Genomic DNA, 20503 nt, shown 5'->3' on the forward strand with positions numbered 1-20503 from the left:
AAGTACGAGAAGGTACTCAACTAGACTTACATAAACCAGAAATAAATTGACTCCAAGGATTATGCAAGGCTGTATAAGTGGAGATAGCTTGACAACATTTTGCATAAAAAGCGATTAACTCAGTTATACAATTATAATTTTGTTATCAAGTTAATTATGACTATCCATCTCTAAATTAGCAACTATCCTATGCCAAACAGGTGGTATATCATTTTAAGAGCATACAATAGTAACCGTAGCAGGTATTGTAATTCCATATTTATCCGAACCATTATATTGTTAGAAGCGCACTCTCACAGAGCAGGGCCCGGCCTGAGTTGAGCTACTCAGCTTTGCGGTTGGAACGAGTTATCCGGCCAGCTAAGTGATAGGCATGCGTTCAATCTTGTTAGAAGTGCCAACAATGATACGGTCCTTAATCGGCACAGGCGGAATCACATGAGTCAACCAACCATAGACCCTGTCCGGCCTCGATTTACATTACCCTATGGTTCTTTTCCATGATAGCAAATATAGCCAACCGTGCTTCGGTATCCACTATATCTCGCAGGTGACAAAAAATCACCTGACTTCTACCGATCTAAGCATGGCTAAGCATATATTCGATCCTGGACCTACATAGGGTTAAAGGTATATTTCTGGACAAGGAAATTATATGCATCGAGTGGTTTCAATCAACTCTTATAACCTAATGCATCAATCATAAAGGACTCGAGTAATATTTTGTAAAATACTGGGAGACTTAGAATGCTCCGGGGCTTGCCTTTTAGAAAGGAAGTGGGGCGGTGGTCAGGGCACTTCGGAAGCTCTTCTGGGGTCTGCTCCTCGCCTTCGGGAGCTGCGCTTGAGGAGTCTCCTGCTGGTCCCCTTCCTCTCCTTCGTTGAACTCCAGCAATGTTATCTCCTCCGTCGATCCTATATGCATGAGTATGGCATAAGATATTGCGAATGCATATATGCTGACAAGTATAGTATGATGACACATGATGAATGCATTCATGTAAGTATTCTTAACAGCATGGTGTTAAAGTAATAACAAGTGCATCACATTTTACTGAGTATGTGCATATCTCTTCTTGATTATTTAATCAAACACATCACAATTCATTTACTATACCACACAACAACAGCTACTTGTTTTACTCATAACTGAAGTTCTGTTTATCCAAATGTTGTGATCTTAGACTTTCTGGAAAGCTTATAAAATTGTCTACAGCTTTGTTTTAATACTCTTACTGTGATTCAAGAGTTATATAGGGCAAACAATTCGTTCAATAAAATCTATCCAGAAAGCAAACATTTCGGACAGCAAACTTGTAACAGCTAGAACTCAAAAACCCTAAGCCCTATGACTGTGACACTTTAACACCAGGTAGATTAGTAAGTTATCTACAACTTTCTTATTAACAAGTTTTATAGCAAAGACCATTATCCATATGAATTCATCCACACAATCAAAACTATACATGCAGCCTTGTATTTGAATTATAAAGTGATAATTAGTTATTTGCATATAATCAATGGCTTCTAAGCCTTACCATTGACAACAACAGTTACTATGCATCATAAGAACCATAGAAAAAACATCATGTTTAATCATAATCTAATTATTTAAATGCCTTTATTAATTTAATTAAATAGTTAGGGTAAATAATAAACATACACCAAATGTGTACAATAAATTCTCAGAAAATTACATTAGACTCATGCTCACAATAGGCTACTATAAAAATTTCATACCCTTTGCACATGTATAACATCCTATGCAAAAATGACAAGCTAGCAAGGGTTATTTTAGTGAAAATGGAAACCCCTATAGAAAAGTGTCAAGCAATAGATTATATATTTTTCCTAGCTTCACATTAGTGCCATACTACTATACAAAAAAAATTCATAGCAATATTTTACATAGTTTTATCCCTACAAATTTCCTTAGAAAATACCATTTATTAATAAATAAATAGAAAGACCATATTTAAATCAAGTTCACAGCAAGCTTATTATTTTTTCTAGCTAGAGCATGTCAATACAAAACCCACAAAATTGGAATCACATTTTTATCATTTTTCTAGATCAAGATATCTAATTTACAAAATGGTAACCATATAAAAAGCACTCATTTAACTATATTTAAAACACCATGAAAAATACCAGAAAAAGCACATTTCATATTTTTATAAAAAACTACACTTCCTAAGGAATACTACAAAATTTGGTTCACAAAAATTGGACCTCTAGAACTCTACTTATCATTTTTCAAATTTTGCATCAAAATTGAAAACAAATGAACTAGTTTTAATATCCACAGTCGCTGACAGCTGGGGCCCTCGGTTCAGTCGACCCCACACGTCAGCGAACAGAAAATAGTGCACGGCATGAGACAACCGGAGTTCGCCGACGGCGACCCTCTCTGGCGACGGCACCTACACCGGAGTGACCCCCAAGACCTCCCACACCGATTGAGCTACTACGCTGGGCCTATTGCCGGCGCTAACGACGACGGCGGCGTCAATGGCGGCACGGCAGAGTAGGACGATGGCGCTACGCCAGTGGTGACTGCGATGACTCAATCTAAGGAGTCTACGAGCTGCTACACACGACGGCGGTTCTAGAGCACCAACCACTACGGCGAAAGGCGGTCGGAGGCGGTGCGGCCATGACGATGGAGTAAGGCGACGGAGCACCGATGAGGTCATGCGCGGCACAACGGCTTACTGAGCGTGGTTAGTAAACAAATGTGGGCGCGGTGAGACTCTGGGACAATGGTGGAGTGGTTGCGGTGCTCGGCGGAGGTGGCACGGTGATGCGGTGGAGGTGGCGCGGTGCTCGGCGAAGGTGGCGCGGTGCTCGGTGGAGTTGCGACGGCACTACTGCGGTGGTGGAGAAGTGACGTGACATGGTGCAAGGTGAGTGGGGTGGTCAGCAATGGTGACGGCAGTGTTGTCCGCTGCTGCGAGTGGGCGAAGGAAGAGGCGAGAGCGAAATGAGAGCGCGGGGATGGAGCGGGCGAGTGCGGGGCATGTTGTAGTGTGCTCTGGCCCGACGTGGCCACGCTAGGCAGGACACCGGTGACGTGCGGCTTTGCTTCCTCCATGCGGTGGCCATGCTCTGGCGTTGGTCGGCCACTGAAGGCCGGTCGAGTTGGCCATCAGAGCCCCGAGCCGAGCCTGACGACGCGAATTTCCAGCGATTAAACTCTTAATCCATAGCTCCTTAGTGCAAACCAATTGAACAAAACTTGTAGCCCTAAGTACCAGCTACAATTCTTATTAAAGGATCACATGCTAATTCTCAACAAAAATTGAGTAAAGTCAATCCAAAGTTGAGCCGGTCGAACTGTCAGTGCATAGGACTTAGAAAAAAATTGCTGTGTTGAAAACAGTGAAAAGCTGATTTTTGTGAGCCAATTTCAAGCATGTTAGGAGCTAAACTAGTCTATGACCCAAACATAAAAGTTGTTCCCCTTATCAAATACTACAACTTTCCTTTAGTGCACACATCCATGCAAAGTCTCTATCATATAGTTGAAACTTGGTCAAACCCATTACATTCAAATGATGACTTGTACTTGAACTATGACTTAGTGACCAATTTAGCCCTAGCCATGAATACCAAAGTTGTTCATAATGACACTCTAAACATGTTTAAGCTATTTATAAGGTCACACAATCATTTCATACATGGGTTGCCCATAAAGCTTTCTAGATCAACATACATAGCATCACTTAAAGACTTGATCATACAAAATGATCTTCATGAACATTGTTCCACTAGTCATCCTAAGTGTAGCTAATATGTTTTAGTGACTCACATCAACCATTTACATGTATTCACTCATGATCATATGCATATATACAAAGAAACATAAAATAACAAGCATGTTTCATATGTTTCAATCACATGTTTTAATTGTAAAAGCTTATATATGAATGTTTGATGCTCATGCTCATGCAATGCGAGTCAAATTATGGAAGCCTAACACCTAGGGTGTTACAGCGCCTTTGAAGGTCATGGAGTAGTCGGTGATGGCTACGATACCGCTGCCAACGACGGGGCGAATGGGGCTACCGACGGCGCTCGTGGCACCGACTGTGGCAGGCATGACGCAGCCGGTCATGACCCCACCGACATAGGTGGAGGTGGAGGTGGCTGTGATAGATGGGTCATAGCCGAGCGCAACCGCAGCGTCGCCTGAGGCATTGGCATGACCCGAGCCATCGATGGCCCAAGCGACGATGCCTGGCGTGGGCCGGACGGAGGGGGACGCTGCCGAGGGGTCCCCGGGAGTCATGGTGCTGGGAGAGAGGTTCGCGTCTGCCCTACTGACCCCTTCTATCACTAGAGGGGCGTCCTAGCAGGGACGTTACGGTGAGAGGGGTCATCGGTGCTTAGGGCCGGCGGGGAGTCATCCCTGACCCTGACGTCGGTGGGCAGCGGCTCGCCCACGTGGGGTGAGCCCTTGCTCTAGTGGGCGGATCCATAGGATCCGGCGTCGATGCTTTTTACCCTTAACGACGCCATAGAGAGCATGGAGTGGGAGAGCCTCGACGTAGGGATCGTGTCCATGCTCGAGGCCCTAGACCACGCTACGGGTGCATTGCGCGACGTCATTGTTCCCTCCGGTCGGGATTGCTTTGTCCTGTTTCTTGCCCCTTTCTTCCTTTATATACTTTTTGTATCCTGACCATCATCTCCCTATAGTCCCTTATAGCTCATAGCCAGAGGAAATCTCAGTTCCTTCATCAACAGGTGGCAGCTCAGCTCGTTGCCGCCCAGCAGAGGGTGGCCGAGCTAACTCCCCTCACCAAGGAGGTGGCCAATCTTCGGTCATAGGTGGCCAAGGCCCATCGAGATGCTGATGAGGCCGAGAAGGCGTTTAAGGCCCTGTCGGCAAGGTCATGAAAGGATGATGAAGAAGCCACCAGGGTTAGGAAGGAGCAGGATGAGTTGCTCCAGAAGGACACTGAAACCCACCAGTGAATCCTTGACCTTCTGGGCAAGGTTGAGAAAGAAAGGGATCTGAAGCTGGGGGCTAAGGAGAAGCTCACCGCCCTAGATAAAAGGGCGAGCCTAGATGTCGCGGCGGTCGCTCGGTTGTGCAAGGAGCGGGATGAGTTGCTCCAAACCAAGGAGAGGCTCCACTCGGAACATGGTGCGGCTCACAAGGAGCATGACCAGGCTTTTTGAGAGCGTGAATAGGCCTGCCAAGAGTGTGACGACATGCAGCAAAAGGTCGGCTCCCTCCAAGCCGAGCTCGAAAAGGAGACAACTCGGAAGTTGGCGGCCAAGAGCATTTCTGTCGGGCTGGCTATGGATCTCGCCAAGGTGAGGAGAAATCTTTAGGCAGAGAGTGACGAGCTCAGTATCCTAAGCACCACCCTCAGAGCGGTCTGTGATGACCTTGAGGTGATGTAGTTAGAGGGGACTAGATCGCTCATGGCTCGTGCCATTGAGATCGTGGCTCGGGTGCACCAGCTCGAGAGGAATGCCCTTCACACCAGGGTCAATCAGTCCTTCGCGATTGCTCATTCTCATTATGGGGATAGCATCAATCTAGAGGTGATGAGCCATGGCTATGCACCTAGTTATGAAGTCCATGAGCTGGAGGAGACAGAAACGGTGGTGGCTCCCCTTTCGTAGGACCTGACGGACATGATAGAAGGCATAGTTCTCCCTAGAGGGGCTAGTTAGTTAAATAGGTCAGGCGGTCGTTTTTGTAATAAGCAGACAAGTTCCAACCCTTGTGTTTTATTTAAACAAGTGTGTTGTTTCTTTTGAACAAATTTGTTCTTTCTTCCTTTTATGTGTAAAAAGGGGTTAATGTGTTCCAACCCTTCCTGTTGTTAAGACTGTAGAGTTTGAGGTGTGAGCAGGAAACTCTGATCACACTGGTAAGCAAGAGTGCCATAGCCGCTAGGGCATAGGTTTCTTGTAGCCCGACCAGCCTTACTCAGTCATTCGTTTCTACAACCCTTGCCTCTAGGTTTTTAACGTGAGGAAGGGGACAGGCACGGTGACTATTTTAGAAAGGGTATATATATACCCTTATTAGCCCTCAAGTGAGACCCGACCCCTTATCGTTGCTGGGGTTGCGTTTCACTAAAGATCGAGGAGTGGATAGCAAAACTAGCAGGAGAAAGTGTCTCTTGTTTTAGAAACGTTATTCTTAGTTTTTTTACATACCCCCTCCCTAGGATCTAAGCCATCGTTCTGTGACCGCGCATTTGGTCTCCTTTGGAGTTCAGCTTTCCTTGAGCCCCCACGCATGGCGGGGGTCCAGTCGAGGGTCAGCTTGTCTTTGTGATCGTCACCCTGTCCATGGTTTCCGCAACCGGAGGGGTTGAGCTAACGCCACTTGCCTTGATGGCTCGAGTGTCGTGCTCGGTGAGCTCGCTAACGGGTATGTTCGAGTGGAATCTGGGTCCATCATTCGTGACAGGGTCAGCATAGCCCTCATGTGGCATTCCACTGCTCTTTAACCTGCCTTTTGGTAGAAGCCTGAGTTGTTCCAAAGACTAACTCAGGTGGCCCGGTGGCCTCTCCTCAATGGAGATTTTGTGGGCATGGCTCGAGGTTAGGATCGAATGAGAATGTCGAGATGACCCTGTCCGCTCATGAGCAGGTCGGGCAAAGGCCACTGGGGCTCATCTGTGTTTTCTCCCCTGGCTCTATTTGATGCAAGGTGGCCTTGAGCCCTTCGTGGGTCGGCCTTCAAACCTCGGTCGGTCGGATTCCTAAGTTGGGATCGGGCGACTCGAGCCCCCGAGCCCCGTTGGGCTTGGTGGGGGTTGGTCGAGTTTTATGCATCACCCCATCTACGGTTTCCACAACTAGAGGGGCTGAGCTAACGACACTTGCTTTGATTGCTCATGTGTCACGCTCGGCGAGCTCGCTAACGAGTATGTCCAAGTGGAATCTGGGTCCGTCGTTTGTGACGGGGTTGGCATAGCCCTCATGTGGCATTCCACTGCTCCTTAACCCGCCTCCTGGTAGATGCCTGAGTCCTTCTAGAGATCGACTTAGGTGGCCCGCTGGCCTCCCCTCGATGGAGATTCTATGGGCATGGCTCGAGGTTAGGATCGAACGATAAGGTTGAGATGACCCTATCAGCTCTTAAGCGGGTCAGGCAAGGGCCACTAGGGCTCATCTACATTTTCTCCCCTGGCTCTATTCGATGCGAGGTGGCCTCAAGCCCTTTGCAGGCTAGCCTTCGAACCCCGGTCGGTTGCCGCTCATATCAAATAAGATGACTACTGCTTCGTGACATGACACGAAGCGTTGTGATGCAACAATTGCATATACAATGCTTGGATGTATGGGATGAATGTATGGATGAATGTATGAATGAATGCATAAGAATGGATGAATGAATGCCCATGCACTGGAAAAGTAGAACGGGGGTTGGTAAAGTTACCTCGATGGCTTGAGTGACGGGTTCGGGGAGCTCTTACCAGATATGTTTGAGTGAAATCCGAGTCCATCATTCATGATGGATTCGGCCTAACCCATGTGGGGCATCCTACTGCTCCCTACCCATCTCTCGGCAGCGTCCCAAGCTGTTCGATCGACTTGGGCGACCTGTTGGCCTCTCCTCGATGGAGATTCCTTCGATGGGCCCCTCAAAATCCTTCCTGGGAAGGTGGAGGCTAAAGCTTGGGGTATGGGGACAAAAACTTTGATCATGCTGGTGAGCAAAAATGCCATAGCCACTGGGGCATAGGTTTCTTGCGGTCTGACCAGTTTTACTCAGTGTTTGTTTCCGCACACCTTGCCTCTAGGTTTTAGCGTGAGAAAGGGTCGGGCATAGAGAATGTCTACCAAAAAGACACTCTTGCCAACCCCCATGTGAGGCCCGACCCCTTGCCATTGCTAGGGTCAAGTGTCACTTAAAGATGACTCATCTCTTAGTAGCGGCCTGAGCCGTCCAATCAACTTAGGTGACCAGCTGGCACAGGACTTACCTTGACAGCTCGAGTGATGGGTTCAGAGAGCTCTTACCGAATATGTCTGAGTGGAATCCAGGTCTGTTGTTTGTGACGGAGTTGGCATAACCCACATGGGGCATCCAAATGCTCCTTACCTATCTCTCGGCACAAGACTTGGGTGACCTGCTAGCATAGGACTTGGGCTCGGGGCATGGGTGAACAAACTCTAATCATGCTGGTGAGCAAAAATGTCATAGCCACTGGGGCGTAGGTTTCTTATAGTCTGACTAGTTTTACTCAGTGTTTGTTTCCGCAACCCTTGCTTCTAGATCTTAACGTGAGAGAGGGTCGGGCATAGAGAATGTTTGCTAGGTGGATATACTCTTAGACGCGTACCGACTCCTTCTGTAGTTAAGGCTAAAAAGCTCAGGGTGCGGAAAACATTCTGATCACGCTGGTGAGCAAAAATGTCATAGCTACTGGGGCATAGGTTTCTTGAAGTCCGACCAGTTTTACTCAGCGTATGTTTCCGCAATCCTTGCTTCTGGGTCTTAACGTGAGAAAGAGTCGATCATAGAGAATGTCTACCGGATAGATATGCTCTTATCAGCCCCGAGTGTGGCCCGACCCCCTGCCATTGCTAGGGTCAGGTGTCACTAAAGATCGGGGAGTTCGTAGCAAAACTGATAAGAGAAAGTGTGCGTATATTAAGGGTAAAATTGACATAGTTGTTCGATGTTCCAGGGGTTGATGAAGACTTCGCCCTCGATGGTCTAGAGATTGTAGGTGCCTGGTAGAAGCACCTCCACGATGACGTACGATCCCTCCCATGGTGGAGAGAGCTTGTGGTGGTTCTTGTTGCTCTGGACGAGATGGAGCACTAGGTCTACAACGTTGAAGGCCTGACCCCGCACTCGATGGCTGTGGTACAGGCACAAAACTTGCTGGTACATGGCCGAGCGAAGGAGGGTGACATCGCATGCTTCATCTAGCTGGTCCATGGCATCCTCGAGGGACTCCTTGACTCCCTGTTCGTCATACACCCTGATCCTCGGTGCTCCATAATCGAGGTCGGTCGGGAGGATAGCCTCGGAACCATAGACCATGACGAATGGTGTGTAGCCGGTGGCCCAGCTAGGGGTCATCCTCAGGCTCCAGAGCATCGCGGGAAGCTCCACGACCCATCATCTGCCAAATTTGTTCAACTAGTTGAAGATCCTAGGTTTGAGACCTTGTAGGACCATGCCGTTCGCACGCTCAACCTACCCGTTCGTGTGGGGGTGCACCACGGCAGCCCAATCAACATGAATGTGGTACTCATCATAGAATAGGAGGAACTTCTTTCTAGTGAACTGTGTGCCATTGTCCATGATAATGGAGTTTGGGACCCCAAAGCGATGGACGATGTCAAGGAAGAACATCATGGCTTGCTCGGACCTGATCGCGGAGATTGGTCAAGCCTCTATCCACTTTGTAAACTTGTCTACGGCGACAAGCAAGTGTGTGTAGCCCTCGGGCGCCCTCTTGAGAGGTCCGACCAGATCGAGCCCCCAGACCATGAATGGCCATGTGATGGGGATTGTTAGGAGTGCTTGGGCTAGCAGGTGGGTCTACTGAGTGTAGTATTGACACCCTTCGTAGGTGCACACAATCTATTCAGCGTCGGGCTACTACGGTCGGCCAGTAGAAGCCTTTTTGGAACGCATTTCCGACCAAGGTTCTAGGTGCAGCATGGTGACCGTAGACCCCACCGTAGATATCCCTCAGCAACCTCTTCCCTTGTTCGATGGGGATGCAGTGCTGTAGGATCCCGGTGTGGCTTCGCCAGTAGAGCTCGCCCTCAATAAGGACAAAGGACTTGGCGCAACACACGAGCTATCGAGCGTCCGTTTTGTCCATTGGCAGCGCCTCATGGAGGAGGTAGTAGAGGTAAGGCGTCCTCTAGTTGCTCAGAGGGCGGGCTCTATCACTGGATCCTCGTCAAGCTCCATGACTTCGGGGTCGGATGGAGCCAACCACCGGTTAGCCCTCAAGCCTAGGGTGGGCGGCACGTCACCGGTCTATTCTACTCCTCATAGTGGACCGAGGGCTTATACTAATCGCTGGCGAAGACACCCATTGGCACCGGCTCTCGGCTAGACACCGCTTTTGCCAGCTCGTCGGCCACCTCATTGAGATGCCTCGAGATGTGATTGAGCTCGAGACCATTGAACTTGTCCTCCAGCTAGCGGACTTCTTGACAATATGTAGCCATCTTGGCATTGTGGCAGCTTGATTCCTTCATGACTTGGTCGATTACCAGCTGGGAGTCACCCTAGACATCGAGCCGTTAGATACCCAACTCGATGGTGATGCGTAGGCCATTGATGAGTGCCTCATACTCAACCACATTGTTGGAGGAGGGGAAATGGATGCGAACCATGTACCTCATGCGTACCTCGAGGGGCAAAATGAAGACCAGTCCCGTGCCAGCGCCTTTCTTCATTAGTGATCCATTGAAGTACATTGTCTAGTACTCTTGGTCAACGACTACTAGCAGCATTTGGACCTTCATCCACTCTGCAACAAAATCAGCCAGCACTTGGGACTTGATGGCCGTTCGAGGGGCATATGAAATGCCTTAGCCCATCAACTCGAGTGCCCACTTTACGATTCTTCCTGTGGTACCCTAGTTTTAGATGATCTCGCCGAGAGGGAAGGATGCCACGACCGTCACTGGATGCAACTCCAAGTAGTGACGCAACTTCCTCCTAGCGATGAGGACGGTGTACAGGAGCTTCTGGATTTGGGGGTAGTGGGTCTTGGAATTGGACAAGACCTCACTAATTAAGTACATGGGATGTTGCACTTTGAGGGTGTGTCCCTCTTCTTCTCGCTCTACCACCAGGGAGGCGCTGACCACTTGTGTGGTGGTCGCGATGTAGAGCAGAAGCGGTTCTCCATCAGTCAGAGGGACCAGGATTGAGGCCTTCGTCAGAAGCTGCTTGATCGTGTTAAGTGCCTCCTAGGCCTTAGGCGTCCATTTAAAATGATTGGCCTTCTTCAGAAGCCGATAGAGGGGGGAGACCCCGTTCACTGAGGCATGAGATAAAGCAGCTGAGCACGGCGAGGCACCCTACAACTCGATGTATCCCCTTTATGTTCTGAATCGAGCCCATCCTCATGATGGCCGAGATCTTCTCTGGGTTGGCTTCGATGCCACGCTCAGAGACGATAAAACCTAGCAGCATACCCCTTGGGACCCCAAAAATATACTTTTTAGGGTTTAGCTTGATGTCGTTCGCTCGGAGTTTTGTGAAGGTCTTCTCTAGGTCAGCTATGACCTGGTCAGCCCGTTTGGACATGACCACGATGTCATCCATGTAATTCTCAATGGTCTGCCTGATGAGATCCCTGAAACACTTGAGCATGCAACGTTGGTACATAGCCCCCATGTTCTTTAGACCGAACGGTATTATGTCGTAGCAGAATGATCCGAATAGGGTGATGAAAGATGTCGCGAGATGGTTGGACTCTTTCATCATGATTTGATGGTACCTAGAGTACGCATCAAGGAAGCAAAGGGTTTCACACCCTGAGGTCGAGTTGACCACTTGGTCTATGCATAGTAAAGGAAACGGATCCTTTGGACATGCTTTGTTGAGACCCATGTAGTCAACACACATTCTCCATTTCCCACTTTTTCGTACAAGAATAGGATTGGCTAACCACTCGGGGTGGTATACTTCCTTGATGAACCCGGCCGCCAAAGCTTTGTGATCTCCTCGCTGATGGCCCTACGCTTCTCCTCATCGAAGCGACGTAGGCGCTGCTTCATTAGCTTGGAGCCTGACCTAATCTTCAAGGCGTGCTCAGTGATTTCTCTCAGAATGCCTGGCATGTCTGAGGGTCTCCACGCAAAGATGTCTCTATTGGTGTGGAGGAAGTCGACGAGCGCGCTTTCCTATTCAGAGGAAAGTGTGGTGCCAATGCACACCACTTTTCCCTTGGAGCCACTGGGGTCTATGAGGACCCCCTTGGCACCCTCCATAGGTTCGAAAGACCCGGCCAACCGCTTAGGGTTGGGTGCTTCTTTGACGACCTCCTTCCTGATGGCCGCAAGCTCTTTGGAGGCGACGATTGCCATGGCGTGTTCGCAGCACTTGACCTCGCACTCATAGGTGCACTGGAAGGAGGAGCCGATGGTGATGACCCCGCATAGACCCGACATATTCAACTTTAGGTAGGTGTAGTTGGGGACGGCCAAGAACTTCGCATAGCATGGACGTCCTAGGATGGCATGGTAGGTTCCATGGAACCTGACCACCTCAAAGGTAAGGGTCTCTGTCCTGTAATTGGTTGGATCTCCAAAGGTGATGGGCAGATCGGTCTGCCTAAGTGGCATGGCCTGCTTTCCAGGCAAATGCCATGGAAAGGCGCCCTGGTCGGTCGGATGCGTGATCAGTCGATGCCCATGGTGTCGAGCATTTCGGCGTACATGATGTTGAGGCCGTTGTCTCCATCCATCAACACCTTGGTGAGACACTTCATGCCGATGATCGGGTCGACCACGAGCGAATATCTTCCCGGCTATGGGACGCTTTCTAGGTGGTCATTTCGATCAAAGGATATGGTGGACTCCGACCATCGGAGGAAAGCAGGCTCGGCTAGTTTGGCTGTGTAGACCTCATGGTGCGCAAGCTTCTGGCGACGCTTGGAGTCATAGGCCGCCGACCCTCTGAAGATCATGAGGCAGCCATCCAACATCAGAAAGCTGTTGTCCTTCCCTTCGGCATCATCCGTGGTCGGCTTGGGCTCCTTCCTATGCTCCCCCTTGTTGGAGCCTCCGGACAAGAACTCCTTTATGAGGCCACAGTTCTTGTATAGATGCTTGATGGGGAAAGCATGGTTTGGATATGATCATTTGAGCAGCTTCTCAAAGTGGTCTGGGGTGCCTTCAGCGGGCTTCCGACCCCCCTTGCGGTCGGCGGTGGCCATGAGCGAGCCCTCGCACCGCTGCTTGTTCTTCTTCTTGATAGGACAGTTGGAGGCGCCTTCGTCAGCGTCCTTGTCCTGCTTTGCCTTGCCTTTGAGGCGGTCAAAAATCACCTCGACCGCCTCCTCGCCTGAGGCGTGGCTGGTGGCGATGTCGAGGAGCTCCTTGGTGCTTCGTGGGCCCTTGTGTCCCAACTTGTGAACTAGGGACTCACAAGTGGTCCCAGACAGGAAAGCTCCTATGACGTCTATGTTGGCGACGTTGGGCAGCTCGTTGCACTACCGAGAGAAGCGCCGAATGTACCCACAAAGAGTTTTCCTGACCTTCTGTCAGTAGTTTTTGAGATCTCATGGGTTCCCAGGATGCGTGTATGTGCCCTGGAAGTTTTCCACGACGATCTCCTTTAGGTCCGCCCAACTTTTGATTCTGTTGGGTGAAAGGTGTTCCAACCACGTTCGCGCCGAATTGGCTAGGAACATTGGAAGGTTGCGGATAATGAAATCATCATTATCCGCTCCACCGGCTTGGCAAGCAAGCCAATAATCCTTGAGCCATAGTCCGGGGTTTGTTTCTCCAGAGTATTTCGGGATGTTGCTCGGTGGTCGGTACCGCGGTGGGAAGATGGCGTTGAGGATGTGTCGGTCGAAGGCCTGAGGTCCCGACAAGTCGAGGCTTAGGCTTCGGTCCTCGCCGCTATCGTAGCATCCAACATGATGTGGGTGGTAGCCACGGCTAGCCCTTTCCCTCGCATCACCATGGGCATGTCTACAGGCATCGAGGGTGTCACGCGTGTCACGGTGGTGGCCGAGATGCTCGTGCACCGAAACTGCAGTGCGTGACCTACCGCCTTACAGCACCTGGTGGACTAATACATCCTTGTTAGGTCGCTCTAAGGGCGTGCGCTGGCTGGCGTCGAGCTCATGTCGTCGGGACAGCGAGCTCTCGGCCTGCTGCGTCACCGCATGCTCGAGTAGCGTGCGAATCTCACGATGGGCCCGATGATCCTCGAGCGCCGCGGGCCCCATAAGCCCCTGGAGCAAGGCCGACATGGCAGCGATGTTCTGGCTCGCCCGGGTGAAGTGTGGGAGGGCTTCATCGTCCTTGATGATCCTCTGGTTCATGTTGCGGGCCACGACACGCGCATGCCCGCTGTCTCCATGGCGCTTGATCTGTCGCTTGAGCTCCGCACGTTCCTGCTCGAGCTGGAGTCATGCTTCCTCAAACTCTTGGTGCTGGGCCTTCAGCTGCTTCACCCGTAGGCGAGGTGGGGACCCTACATCCCCCTCGACCTCGTCATCGATGTCGTTTGTTGGGGTAGCCTCGCCATCGTGGATGCTTTCAACGTGTCCCTCGGGAGTACCCATCATGAAACATTCACGCGAGGGGTGATGGCTCCCCCTGCTGGAGTCAGAGTTGGAGGGTGACTCTATTTCTCTTGCGAGGAGGTCATGGAAAGACTTCATGACATATTTGGTAATCCCCACGAACTCATCATTCGTAGGGGATGGAGGCGTGTGTTGCGCCATAAGGTGACCAACGGTCTCTGTGGTGTTGCGGAGACCGGAGGGGAGCGCTGTCAGGGTGCTCCGGATGAGGTATTCTAGGGAGAGCGGCTCTCCTCTAGCAAGCTACGGCATGACATTGGTGAATGAGAAGGTGAGGTGGCACAGGTCCTCTCGGGACGATCGAGGTCCCAGGAGGGCACCGAGCTGGTGCTCTAGCCTCTAGTAATCGAAGCCATGAAGCTGGTCGCACCTAGGGGCATGGGCCTCCGGTGCGTGCAGTTGTAGCTCCTCAAGCACCTCGGCGATCACATTGAGGACGGCGGAGTGGAGAGGTTGGACAGCGGTGGGAGCCTGCGCCAACTCTCCCTCCATTGTGATGATGAAGTCTAGGTTCCTGAAGCGCACGTGCGCGCCCGGGACCCAGATGATGCCGTGACTAGCCATTCGAGGCCTGATGTGGATGTCCAGACGCGCAAAAGGACCATACCTGGCGTGCCAACTATTAGTGTTTCGAGTTACCATCGACGAGTAAATTTCTAATATTGCGCATCTGGCTCAGATGGTGTGCTTAGAGGACACAAGGTTTATACTGGTTTGGGCAGAAAGTCTCTACGTCCAGTTTGTCGCTGCTGCTCATGTTACTAGCACTGAAAGTTTGTAGTAGGGGTTACAAACGGGCGAGAGAGGAAAAGGATCCCAAGTCTCTGGTGGAAAGAATGAATGGGTGCTGAGAGTTCGACTGCTGCTTAGCCGAGTGTTAATGTAGTGCTCTTGTGTTGATCTGGATCGGATCTCAAAGGGTCGATCGATTCGGGGCCCCTTCATGGGATGCCCTGCTTTCCCTTTTATAGGCCAAGGGAAAGCATGGATTACAGCGGAGGAAAAGAGAAGAACGAGAGAGAGAGAGAGAGGAAGGCCTATAGGATCATCGGGTCCATCTCCTCCTTCACGTGGGTCCTACCGACCTTGTAGATGTCAATAGGGACAGCTCCACATCGCGGCCCTGTCCGTCACTGGTGCCATGCGTAGGCATCATCTACCGGTCATGGTGTTCCATCACATCCCAGTGGACATCGTGGTGAACTGACGCGCCTATCATCGTTCGTAGGAGGGTTAGGCAGAATAGCACCGGCACGCCCGACGCTGTTCTTGATGTGAACCCTTAGGTATGGCCCGTCATGGCCACAGGTTATATTAAGGCGTGCTAGTCTCTTCCCTGGTGTTAGAGCTTTGATCTAGGCCCATACGCTTGGACCTGGAGTGGTTGGCGGCGGTATGGGTCCCTGTTGGGCAGGGTGGAGCCTGCACCCAAGGTGTCGGGCGAGGCGGAGCCCATGGCCTTGAGGTCGGGCGAGACAGAGCCCACGGCCTCGGGATCGGGCGAGGCAGAGCCTGTGGCCTTGGAGTCGGGCGAGGCGGAGCCCGCAACCTTTGGGGTCAGGCGAGGCGGAGCCCACGGCCTTGAGGTCGAGAGAGACGGAGCCTGCAACCTTGGGGTCGGGCGAGGCGGAACCCATGATCTTGGGGTCGGGTGAGGCGGAGCCCATGGCCTAGGGGTCGAGCGAGGCAGAGCCCTTCCTTAGAGGTCAGGCGAGGCGGAGCCCTTCCTCAGAGGTCAGGCGAGGCAGAGCCCGCACACCTAGGGGGTTGGTTGGAGTTGTAGTCACGCTCTTGACTGCTCGAATGAATCAATGTTGATGACCATTAGCTTCTCCTCTTTGGGTACCCTAGTATTGGTCTCCAACAATAAGGAAGAAACTTCATAAGAATTCTCAGTGGGCAAACACCTGTTATGCATAGCCTATTGGTAATGGCATTTTTCAGGTCAATGTGGTGGACAGACAATACACAGTGGACATAGGCATTAGGCAATGTGTTTGCAGGAGGTGGGAGCTGACTGGTATCCCTTGCTCTCATGCTATATCTTATTTGAAGATAGAGAGAATTCCTCCTGAGTCCATGGTTCATGAGTGTTACTCTACTGCAACCTACCTGAAAGCATATGGTCCCAAGATTTATCCTTGCAAAGATAGGAGCATGTGGTAGAAAGTTCAAGGACCAAATGTACTTTCACCAGTCTATGAGAAAAAAGTTGGCAGGCCACCCAAGAACAGAAGGAAGCAACCTCATGAAGTCATGGGCAAGTTTGGTCCTAAAATGTCCAAGCATGGTACTGTCATTACTTGCTCTTATTATGGAACAGAAGGGCATAACAGAGGATCAGCTGAGGAAGGCTGGGAACAGGCCTAAACTACAACCTCAAAACAAACCAAATGTGGATCATGGCCAAGAAGGAGGATCAGCTGAAGGTTTTGAAGAACCAGTTACTAGCTATGTAAGTGAAACTCATTTAGCATGTCAATTGGATTAATAGTTCATACACTCTGAAGCATGGTATTATGAGCTTCCATGCAGTTTGGAGAGGGGAGCCAGCTAGTGCTATAAAAATGACAGGAACTGTCCTTTCTCAATTGCATGCAGATGTAAGTGCACATGAACTTTGTCCACTCTATCAAATTGAACTTGTAAACACCTAACTCGATTCCATGCAGTCCTCACAAACAAGCAAAAGACAACTTCACAAGGAACCATTGCCAGATTCCACATTCATCAGCAGGAACCAGCCTACTACGAGGCCAGTGCCCCCTACCACTGCAAGCAAGGCTGAAGAGAAAGATTGAAGTGCAATGCGCCGAGTGGCCCATGTAATCAGCAAGGCAAGACAAAAAAGAATACAACTACGAAGACAAGAAGGCTTGAAGACCCGTGATGTGGTCTGTGATGCTTTTGTATAGGTCAATAGGCTCACTGTGCCAGTTTCTGTGAACCTGTAAAGCAGCAGCAAAAACATCTTAGTTGATACTTTAGGCTTATTTTGCTTCCTTTTGGTTCTTCTAGCCAGATAGGGAAGATAGATACATCTTTTGGTTCTTCCATATAAGCACAGGAAGATAGTACTTACTTAGTGCCTTACATCTAGGACAATGACATGTGTGTCTCAATGTTCTTGGTAAATGGTTGATGGACACAAAATCTGTGACAATACATCATGCTGTTATGGTTCCATCTTGAGGAATTGACATTGCAAGATCTGTGAACATCATCTTGTTGTTATTCATTGATGGTTTCATACATGGCTTGATAACATTACTGAACATATGCATTGATAACATAATGTTGATGAATACATCATGATTGTTGAATCCAACATTACTGAATACACAAAACCAACATGAATCCTTGTGACAGCCTTTAGCAACACAAAAGCAACAGTACTGATTACACATTTACGTACTTCACCAACAGGACTAGCAGAACAAGAATGAGCACAAACAGTAGAGCAACACAGACTACAAATATAGCCTTCAGCACCATGACTACTTCTTTCACCATTTCAGTAGATACAGCTTCCATCTTCACCCAACCATTGTTGCGTACTCCTCCATCAGTTTTCATCTTCAAATTAGGGGATTCCACCATGGTTGTGCCTGCATTGTTGGGACTTGCTTGAGCACCAACAGTGTCCTTGCTAAACACCACCTCCAAGTACTCCTTCTCCCACTTCCAGAAAGGGCAACCAGTTCCATCTCGCTACAAAAATCCCTAATATCAGCTTCGAATCTAGCAAGAACAAGAACTTCATCTTAATTGAACCACTAACCTTGTAGAACGGGCAGCAGTAGAACGCCTGCCCAAAGCTCCATTCCTGCTTCGATACCCGGCGCACCACCCTTGCCCGCCCGCACTCCCTACACTGGATCAGCGGTATATCGGCTGGATCTGCCGTAGACGCCCTTGATTCGCTAGCCATGGTGCCGATCTGATCTCAACGACGGGAGCAAGAGGAGGAAGACAGTCTAGAGAGAAAGGGTAGATACGAACCGTGGGTTAGTTGCCCTTTTCAATACAACTCAAGGTGTCCTCTGTAAAATTGCCAACGTCCAGGAGTAGCAAAAATTCCGCCAGAACCAATCATCCGCCACGCTGGCGCTGCCACGTCGCCTGGAGGCCGCACCGGATGGGAAATGGGCCTATGGTGAACAACTTGACAAGTTCAGGGGGCCATTTTCCACGTTTGCAAGTTCGTGGACCAAACTGGTACAGGCCGACAAGTTAAAGGACCGCCAGTGTATTTCACTCTTTTTCTTTTTAAAAAAGAGACTCCTTTCTCCTCTCTCACCTCCCATGGCCAGCGCCCTGTGGTCCAGCGCCAGCTCCACGTCCACGTTCACGGCTCCCAGCCTGAGGTCGGCCATCAACCGCAGCGCCGCCTCGAGAATGACTTCTCGTCCAGGAAGTAGAGCACGCCAGCACCGTCGACACCCTGTCGTGGTGAGCAGAGGCGAGCTAGAGCGCATCGCCACGGGCGTCACGCAGAGGCAGTCTAGCGGAGCCGGAGCTGCGCCGAGTCGCCGGCATATAGTCACGGCCGTGTCGCAGGAAGGGCAGGTGGCGCGCGCGCCCCCGCACTCGGAGCCGGAGGAGGGCGCGGGTGTGCGGCTGGCGATGGTCCATGCTGGCCTGTGTGGCTGTGTGCGCCAGTTTGCCTCGTTTTGCCCGGCCTCAGCGGTGATAACGGGGCACTGAAGGCGACGCCAGAGACAACCCAGAGCCCCCTCCTGCGTGTCCAGGCCTCATGATGCGTGCTGCGTGTTCACGTCCCGCCGTGGCCCGGCCCGGGCCCCATCCGCGCGCCTCGTGTAGCACATGTGCGTACTGAAATATTCGGCCACTGTTGTTCACGCTACGTACGGGCAGGCAAGGTTGAGGAATGGCAAGCCTTTCATGGGTTCCGGCTGACGGCGGCGGAGGTGTTGTCGGCCGTCCCGGCACTCGGCCCGTTAAGCTGATGCTGTGCACCAGCTGCTCCTTGCCTACGGCGGCACCAGTCGCGGACGGAGAGGTACAGGTGCTTGCCTGCCGCCAGCATCTCCACCGTTTGCCGCGGCGTTAGGATCTCCGTCGTCAACGCCCACGTCGTCGCCATCCTCAGCTCTTCGGCCTCCACCAGCAGCCGCGACAGCGCGGCCTTGTAGCTGTCCAGCGCCGCGTCCACCTCGGCGTCCGCGCCGGCGCAGGTTCCGCGAGCAGCGTCGAGCGGTGCCGCCGCAGCCGCCGCCGCCGTGGCAAGCTCGCCGCGCTGCCTCACGATGGGCAGGAGCGGGCGGTTGGCGATATCCTCCTGCAGGGTGGCGAGCTGATCCGACAGAGCGTTCTCCGGTGTCCTGTCCTCCCGCAACAGCGCGCGCCTGCGGGTGGCATAGTCCTGTTACGCGAGCATGCACCGCTCCACCACGGTCCGCAGCTCGGCCTTTGCTCGCTCGCAGTCACAGCGACGACGGCGGACGACGCTCTACGCTTCCTCTGGTATGCCGTCTAACGCAGGCAGCCAGTCGTGGGCAGCTAATGGACGACCTGGGGCTTGGGGCCGTGTACGTGCACGTTGACAACTCGACGTAGAGCTAGCGCTGGACCACAGGGCGTTGGCCATGAGAGGTGGGAGAGGAGAAGGTAGTGTCTCTTTATTTAGGAAAAAAATAAAACTAAGGGGTTAAATAAAAAAATACATGCCACATCAGCAAAAAAAATATCCACATGACTGGTATTCGCCTACAGTATATCACTTAACAAGTTTAAGGACCTAGAAATGCATTTTCAAAGTTCATGGACCTATGTGACATACATTTACAAGTTCGAGGACCTCTAGTACATTTAACTCTTTTTTCCGATGAAGTGAGGTAATCCAAAAGGGCAAACTGAAACCACAACATAAAATAGCATTATCTCGAAATGAAAATAAGGGTCTCTTTGGTAGACCTTTAGCTTCTCAAAAAATGGTGAAGGCACGTTTTAGTGGCTTTGGTTTCTTGCAAAAAATAAATTGGCTTCAGCTTCATCATTTTTACCTTGGTTTCAGCTTTAGAAGCCAATCTCGTATCGTATGTCCTCATTTGATAGGGCTGTTTGATTAGGCCGGTGAAGAAGATACACAACATAAGTTCTGCAAAAGAGGGCCTAAGAAAACTATTACCGTCTTACCGACATCGGATGTGATTTAGTCCAATCTCCGTGCTGCCAAGACGTTCAACAGAGAATTC

General features: G+C 50.7%; 2 protein-coding genes across 2 annotated transcripts; both read right to left on the reverse strand.

The window, feature by feature from the left end:
* Positions 1 to 11868: 11868 nt before the first annotated feature.
* Positions 11869 to 12309, reverse strand: LOC136465869 (uncharacterized). The gene has a single exon (XM_066464438.1). The coding sequence runs from the start codon at positions 12307 to 12309 to the stop codon at positions 11869 to 11871; it is 441 nt and encodes a 146-aa protein (XP_066320535.1).
* Positions 12310 to 19188: 6879 nt separating this feature from the next.
* On the reverse strand, positions 19189 to 20450 carry LOC136465870 (protein DOG1-like 3). Its single transcript, XM_066464439.1, has 2 exons — positions 20445 to 20450; positions 19189 to 19671 (listed from the first exon to the last, which is right to left on the reverse strand). Exons 1-2 carry the CDS (start codon positions 20448 to 20450, stop codon positions 19189 to 19191), a joined length of 489 nt encoding a protein of 162 aa, XP_066320536.1.
* Between the last annotated feature and the right edge of the window lie 53 nt (positions 20451 to 20503).

Source organism: Miscanthus floridulus, chromosome 7, assembly GCF_019320115.1.
Source record: "Miscanthus floridulus cultivar M001 chromosome 7, ASM1932011v1, whole genome shotgun sequence".
Taxonomy (NCBI): domain Eukaryota; kingdom Viridiplantae; phylum Streptophyta; class Magnoliopsida; order Poales; family Poaceae; genus Miscanthus; species Miscanthus floridulus.